We start from the raw sequence: 7,555 nt of genomic DNA on the forward strand, positions 1-7,555 counted from the left end.
GGAGCCCCAAACAGAGTCTTTAATCTGGCCTACTCCTTTCATCCCACTGTTTCTCCAAGGCATGTGTCATCCAGATGGGAGAGGATGCTGCGTCCTTGTCCTTGTTAACATTAAATAGAAATGGAAAACAATTCATCCTGGCAATTACCATCCTCCACCATCAGTTTACTTCCTGTCTGTCCAACTTAACCACCTCCAGTTACCACTCTCTGACTTCCATCCTGCCCCCAGCCCCACCTTAATAGAACAAAATCTCATTCAAAAGAGATGGGGCAGAAAGAAGAGAGGAAGGATTAAGGAGAAAAAGAACATAGTTTACCTTTAAAATAATGACTCATTTTATTTTTTCTTTTAATACGTAGTTATAAATATATTTTGTCAAAATATATGATCAATATGGTCAAAACATTTGCACATAAAGTCATAAATAAGGTCAAGGTGAATGTTTAGGTTTTTTTTTTCCTTTTTTTTTTTTTTAAGATAAAAGTCCAGCTATAAGAAAGCAGTCTGTGTAGTGTGTAGGTGAGTAGTGGATGGATGTGTGTGTGTGTGTGTGTGTCCCCCAAGGAAGGCCTGACCTCAGCGGCACCCACAACCCTCTACTACCATCTCCTGATAATTTTTCAGTACCACCTTGTCATACTCATCCAGGTACAGCATGGAGATGGCGCTCAGTTCGGTGGGAACACAACAGGCTTTGGGGATACTGGAATTGACGGAGTTGACCAGGGTCTGCACGATGGCATGGTTGGTTGAGTTGAGGTGGTCAGCCAGTGGAAAGGGGCAGTCTCCGTGGCAGTAGAAGGCCTGGTAGCCTGGTGGGGCCACAATCCAGTCATTCCAGCCCACATCGCTGAAGTCCACATAGAGCGAGTGGCGCCGGCAGTTCTTATTCTTCTTCCGGGCCCTCTGTGGGTGATGCTTGGGGCTACGCTTGGCCCTCCGGCGTCGGGTCAAGGCATGTCCCCGGCCATCATGGCCAAAGGTGACCAGGAGGGGCCGGAGCTGGGCCCAATCCCCACTCCCTTGAGGTAACGATCGGCTAATCCTGACATGCTGGCCCTGGTGGGTCCGTGTCTGATGGAGGTGGGTCACCTCAATGGCCAGCCCATAGTTCGGCTGTTTCTCCCGGGTCCAGCGAAGGACGGCAGGGCTCACATCAAAAGCTTCCCACCGTGTCACATTGTGGTGAACCAGTCTTGTGTCCAGTAGTCGTGTGATGAGGTGCCCGGGCACCACTTCTGCCGGGGGCTTCATAACCTCATAAATGTTTATACGATGGAAGCCCTGCTCCCAGTCAGGGCCCTGGTCCACCTGCTCCCGGAAGAGTCGAAGCTCTGCAGACGAGATCACCTCGTTCTCTGGGATGCTGCTGAGGTTAAAGAGGAAACGAAAAGCAGAGTTTTCGCTGGTCCCTGGGATGTTCTCCAGATGTTCTAGGCACAGTTGGGGAGGAAAAGAAAGCACATGAGCTTTTCAAGAGTTTGAAAAGTCAAGAAATAGCTAAGAGTTGGGGGGACGAGTGGTGAATTCTGCTTAGATAGTGAAGCCTATTTGGGGGAAATAAGCATACCTTGTGATTTGAAGGAGCAGATAAGTGGGGCAGCTGGCAAACTGGTGAAACTTAGCTAGCATTCAGCAAGCACCAAAGACAGAAAGATCTCCCTGCCTTCTTTATATGTCTAATAATTTCCATGTGTCAACTCCTTACTCCACCACCATCAGACTCCCCTTTTAAAGCCCTCTTGGCTTTGTGTACACAGTTTTCTTTACAAGTGGTTGTAAAGAAAGAGGGGCCAACAGAGCAGAGGCAGGAGGAAACATGCACACAACCACCCTCTCCCTCTTCTTCCACTTTCGAGTATGTTACTAAACATTTCCCCAGCGATCTGGGAAACACAGAGCATGCCTTGTTGATCATGTTACAGAGGGGAAAATAAATTCCAACACAGTAATGATGCTGGTGGATTAATAACTCAGATTTACTTTGGAAAAGAAACATCCGCTAGGAAACATTCAGATCGGATTACAAGGCCCCTATTGAATAAACCTGACAAACACACAGCTGTAATATTAAATTCAGTAGGTGCTTTGGAAAAAAAAGGCAGAGAAACCTGGCATAAAAGGCTTTGATATAGCAAAAACACACCACGGGGGCTAGACCACGACTGAGTGGTATCATTCCCCTTCTCCCCAGCCCCTCCCCTGTCTCCAAAAAAACAAATTTAGCCACAGCTCTGGAAATGCTTTGGAGGTAAGCAGCTCAGTTCCCCAGCCTCCTAGATTTGGGGCTTTGATGTAACCTGAACTCTTCTCCCCCAGGGCTTCCACTGCTCCACCAGGCAGCCCTCCTGGCCCTCCCCAGCCCAAGCTGGGTACAGGGACTAACCTTCATGGTGGAAGCTCCTCACGGTGTTGGCCCGACTGGCGGGGCGCTCAGGATACACCAGACCCGTGCTGTGTACCTGTTCTTCCTCCTCCTCCCCAGACTGGAGCCGGTAAAGATCCCGCATGTAATCCGGGATGACTGCGCTCTTGCTAGGCTGCGGGCGGCGGCGCAGCCCGAACATCTGCAGGAGTGTAGCCTCGAAGTCCCGAAGGAGCTCATGGCTCTGCCCTGAGCGGCGTCCTCCCGCGTGGCCCTGAATCTCGGCGACTTTTTTCTTCCCCGTCTCAGGTATCAGACTAGCATGGCTCGCGCCTCCTAGCAGGACTTGGCATAATAAAACGACCATCAGCATTCGGTTACCAGGAATCATGGTGTCTCTGGGGAGGGGGAGGAGGTGGAAGGTTAAAGAATAAATAAACACCAATAACTAGAGAGAAATAGAGATGTCTCTGCACACGCATATAGGGCTGGAGATAGAGGGTCAAGATGTACAACAGGTCAGAGAGATCAAGTTTGTGTCTTCTCCCTCACACACCCCCCACCACCAGCTGCAGCCATGCACGGCCTGAAAGTAGGAATTGCCCTGTAATTACTTGGTCTAACTTGTTTACAGTCAAATAACCCCAAATCAGATAGCCTCCATCCTGTTAATCTTTTTTTGTCCCAACTGCTATCTGAGCCATGATCTCAGCTTGGCTTCTTCAAGGATAAACAGTTAACATTGAGGAGGTAGAAAAGGGTGGGGGAGGGAGAATTAAAATGCCATCGCTCTCCTCTCCACTTCAGACCTTCTGCCTCTCTCCCCCTCTTTCTCCACCCGCCCTTCTTCCTCCGCCCTCTGAGCCCAACTTCCACAACTTCCAGCTGGTTCGGAGCAGGAGGGAGGGAAAGCAGAGAAACAGGGGCAGGGCGAAGACACTGGGCGGCAGGATCTGGGAGCTGACCGAATGGCTTGGGGGTTTATTTTACTGTGGCTGGTGAGTTTGAAATGCCCAGCAAAAAGCATCTGATCGCTCCCGCTAGCTCACTCCCAGGGAAGGCTGTGGGGGATGATTCCGAGAGTGTGATCTCTGTGAGTTTTGACAAGCAGCTGGAAACGCGCCACGGGGGCACTGGGCACTCCCCTGTCAAGTGGGGAAGAGGGTGTTTAGCCCCCGGAGCTGCGGACCTTTCACCTCTTTAGCCCCCTCTCTCCCCTTTCTTGTAAGGCACGGATTTGAGAGAGATTGAGAGTGGGAGCAAGCAGCACTTTAAATAGAACTGATATGTTAGGCGCACAGCGGCCACCAGGCCAAGAAGAAAGCGACAGCGCTGCCAGAAAGCAGAGTGTGGACTCTGGAAGGAAGGTCCGACGGGAGGGACACGAAGCGAGCACAGGTGGGGAGGGCAGATTGAACTCCCGGGAGGAGGGAAGGAAGAGGTGTCTACTCACTGACAGAAAACAAGGCATATAATAACAGTCCATGATTCTTGACAGCCAATCTTGAACAAACTTGCTGGAAAGGCTCAGAGGAGCTGCGGCAGTGCGTTGCTCTGGATGGCACTACGGAATGGCTCCTAAAATGAATATTTGAATATAATGAGACTCTGGCGCAGACGGACTCTGTTTTTCTTCCAGCCCCTCTGAGTCACGTGAACGCAGAGGCCCCGCCCCGAGCTTCGGCGGGCGGCGAAAGGGCCCGCGCGCTCTCCTCCGCCCCGCTGCCCGCCCGCCCGCGGCCCCGCCCCCTCCAGGAGAGGCCAGCCTCCGCGTCTGCCGCCGGAGCCTCCTGCGGTCCGGGAGGAGGTCCGGGAGGAGCTCCGGGCGGCGCTCGGGCGACCCCTCGGCCGATCTCCGGGTCCAGCGCGTGGAGGACGCGGTCCTCACCTCTACCTGCGGCCTTCGGGGCTTCGGGGGCTGGGCCCTCGCGCCAGCGGCCTGAAGCCGGAGGATCTCGGGAGCATTGCAGGGGCTGCGCCTTTCAGCGCGAACCTGGCTCAAAGTGGGGCCGGGATCGGGGGTGGTGGAGGCTCAGCGGCTGAAAGCCTTACCATCAAGGGACATTTAAAAAGGAAAGTGCTGAGGGACACACACGCGCGCGCGCGCCGCGCGCGCCCCCCTCCACTTCCTATCCAGGGTCTCCCCGAAGCGAAATACTGCCCCAGCGACAGCTAGATTCCCCGCCGGCGGACGCCTGCAAGTGTTCAGAGAAACTGGGCAGCCGCTTTAGCTCCCAGCCAAAAGCTGCTGACCCTGTCAGGCAGGGCGGGAGGGGCGATGGTTAGGCGCGGTGATCGGTGTGGGAAAGTGATGCGGTAGCGGCCGGTAGGCTCTTTTCTCGCTTCCTTTATGGAGAGAATCTCCGCACCGCGGCGTCCCCCCACCCCGAGCAAAGCGAATCCCCAAAGAAAGTGGTCGGCGGGCCATTCAAGGGGCAGATTCTCAAAGAGGCGTCTCCTCGGAAAGGGGTCATCACATGTTCCAGGTCTCAATGTCGCGGAGGTTTTACAACTCCCGACCCGGCACAGAAAGAAAATCCCACCGCGCTCCCAGGAGAAAACCGTGAACAGCTTTCGGCCTGCGCTCGACCTCTGCGTCTGCGTCTCTCTCTCTTCCCCTAGCCAGTCTTTTTTAAACCACTACTCCTCCCCCGCCACTTCCTCCCCCACCCCCTTCCTCCTTTGCACCAGCTGCAGAGTCGCAGCAAATATTTCTTCAAGAATTTTACCAACCCACAGCTCAAGGGATTACTGGGCTGTCCTTAAGCTAACCGAAGATGCTGCACGCGTGGGTCGCTCAGCATGGGGGCCTTTTCGAAACCCTGATCCATGCAACCCTGCGTCAGCCCGGGGCCGTCCAGGGTCCCGAGTCCCAAGACTCCCGCTGCAAAGCGCGCGACACTCGGCCGCCCTTTCCTGAGGTCGTTCCCAGTTCCTGCCTTGGGTCGCTTCAGAGCTCGATGGCTCATGTTGCCGACCTCACTCTCCCCTACAAATTTGATTTTCTTATTGGGAGCACTCTCAGGAAGGCTTGGGCGAAGAAGAGTAAAGGATCAAGCGCTTAGCCCTTCCTCCCGGGCGCGGCTGCCCGGCGCCGCCCGACACCGCACTGGCCGGGGTGCGGAGGCCGCGGGCGCCCCTACGCGACCGTCTGCGCCGGGCGATAGCCGCGCCGCTTTTTGAGCGGTTTAAGGTTTTCCCGCTCCCGCGCCACCGCTGTGGCTGACTGCGAAAGAGTGGGAAGAGCAAAGAGTTTGGTTGAGATGCCTGGAACCCTAAAAATGCCCCATGGGAGGAGCTCCAGAAATAGGAAAAGCAGACAGAGAAGGGCCAGTCCCCGCAGGCGAAGGGCAGTGGAAGGGGCGGGCGCCCACAGTCCAGGGACAATCCTCTGACCCTAGGAATCTCCCAGGGCGGCAGCGGGAGCGCGCGCTGCGCCTAAAACCCAGAGGCTGGGAGAAGAGCAGGTTGTGTTTCAATTTCAGATTCAGCAGGATTCGTCTCTAATCAAATTTTTCTCTTCTGATTTTTTTTTTTAATTTAAAAAAGCCTAAAAGCACTTTCATCTCTAGAACTTTTTCTTGGTGGGGAGGGGATGGAACTCATGGAGACTATCCTTTATTTCCCTGCCGGAGCTTATCCCCAACGCGTTTATTCAAAGGTGGCCTCAGTTTACCAAGTCTATGTCTTTGGGGATTTTAACATCTTACAAAGCCTTCAGCCCACAAACCGCGATCCTCACAAACTATCCACCTAAGCGGTGCCTTGGAAGCGTCTGAGGCCGCGCGGGACCCGGGAATCCCGATACCCTGTCCCGTCGGCTCCGGGGCAGGAGGACCAGTAAGAGCCGCGCGTCCGCTGTGCGTCTCGCCAGGGACTCCCTGAAGAACGCAAACACCGCAGGAAGTCGTGTCCCGGATCAGCTAGCATCCCGGCCATCATCCCTACAGACCGACACCATGAAATAATAGAGGGAGACGCTCCTTGGATGCTTCAAGTCAACGAAAATAGCTCGTGGAGTTGTGTTGGGCAGCTGTGGTCTACCAGCTCTCGGGGGCTTTCGCCTGCTGGTGGCCGGGTCTGGTGACACTCTAGACGCAGCCTCTCCAGTGGTGCGCACGCTCCAGAAGCAGCAGAACTGCGCTCTCCACCGAAGAACTGGCCCTGGTTAGGTGTTCTCTCTCCACCTGGTCGTGCCTCAGCCCCCTCACTCTCTCCGGACCTCACAGCCGGCACTCCCTTTTCTCCCCTGGCCCTGTCCATCTGGGGATCACAAATACTAGTCCACGGGCAACGTATTCCACTAAAGACCCCACAGTCTTTCCTAATGACCTTCAAATAAAGGTTTCTCTTTTCTCCTCTCCTGCCCCGAACCTACCAAAGGTGGAAATCTCCCCGGGGTCACGGGACCGAGAAAGTGGTCTGGGTAGAGGCAGTAGCGTACGTGGAAGTGTCTTTCAGTGCCAGCATCCCTACCTCTAGCACTATGATTGGGGGGGGGGGGAGACAGAGAGGGGAAGGCCACCTTTTGCCTCGGCCACAGCCAGAGCCCCTTGTCTCTCTCCTCAGAGATGCGCCCTAGCTCCCCTCCGCCCCTCGCCAGGTAGCCTCGCTCACCATAGGTCCCTGAAGAAGCGGGCTCGCCAGCAGCAGCTCCTGGGGACCTCTGAACGGCTGCAGTGAACCTGGGCGAGGGCCGAGGACTGGGGCGCAGCAGGCTCGAGACGGCGCGGACGGGAATCCCATCAGGGAGAGAGGCGAGACACTCAGCCCGGATCAGCAGCGGCGTCGCAGGCTCACGTCCCTCGGCTCAGATGCCAAACTCACCTAGCTTCCGGGCGGAGCTCCGCTCCTCTTCCCTCCCTCCCTCCTCCTCTGCCTTCTTGCATCTTCTTCCTCCTCTTCCCTCTCTCTTTCTTTCTTTCCTTCCTCCTCCTCTTCCCCGGCAGCCCCTCCCTTCTTCCCTCCTCCCTCGCTCGCCTCCCTTTCTGGGATGGGAGCCCCGCCCACATCCTCCCATCCAGCCGCCGGGCCTCGCCTCGCAGGCCCTGGTCCCGGAAACCCGGGCAGCGCCAGAGTTCGCAGCTGCCGCCCTGGCTGGGACGCCGCTGCCTCCAGCTCAGAGAAGCGGCCGGGGCTCACCTGGGGACCACGTGCAGAGGTACTAGAAAGCATGCACCGACTAGT

The 7,555-nt window shown here is 55.6% G+C and overlaps 1 protein-coding gene across 2 annotated transcripts; it reads right to left on the bottom strand.

Moving 5' to 3' along the window:
* Nucleotides 1–314: 314 nt before the first annotated feature.
* Nucleotides 315–7,294, bottom strand: BMP4 (bone morphogenetic protein 4). Of its 2 annotated transcripts, none has more exons than XM_006185422.2 (4): nucleotides 6,986–7,294; nucleotides 3,822–3,946; nucleotides 2,390–2,766; nucleotides 315–1,436 (listed from the first exon to the last, which is right to left on the bottom strand). In XM_006185422.2, the coding sequence occupies exons 3-4, from the start codon at nucleotides 2,757–2,759 to the stop codon at nucleotides 580–582; spliced, it is 1,227 nt and encodes a 408-aa protein (XP_006185484.1). In that variant the 5' UTR covers nucleotides 2,760–2,766; nucleotides 3,822–3,946; nucleotides 6,986–7,294; the 3' UTR covers nucleotides 315–579. The 2 variants fall into 2 exon arrangements, with proteins under 2 accessions (XP_006185484.1, XP_032337961.1); XM_032482070.1 differs by having other exon boundaries at nucleotides 2,390–2,713; nucleotides 7,196–7,257.
* Between the last annotated feature and the right edge of the window lie 261 nt (nucleotides 7,295–7,555).

This window comes from Camelus ferus, chromosome 6 (genome assembly GCF_009834535.1).
Source record: "Camelus ferus isolate YT-003-E chromosome 6, BCGSAC_Cfer_1.0, whole genome shotgun sequence".
Classification (NCBI taxonomy): Eukaryota; Metazoa; Chordata; class Mammalia; order Artiodactyla; family Camelidae; genus Camelus; species Camelus ferus.

Coding starts and splice junctions, on each gene's coding strand:
- BMP4 (XM_032482070.1), bottom strand. CDS start 7,257: ATGCAAGAAGGCAGAGGAGGAGGGAGGGAGGGAAGAGGAGCGGAGCTC. Junction 3,947..7,195: donor GAGCTCCGCCCGGAAGCTAG/GTGAGTTTGGCA, acceptor TATTCATTTTAG/GAGCCATTCCGTAGTGCCAT. Junction 2,714..3,821: donor ATATGCCTTGTTTTCTGTCA/GTGAGTAGACAC, acceptor TATTATGCCAAG/TCCTGCTAGGAGGCGCGAGC.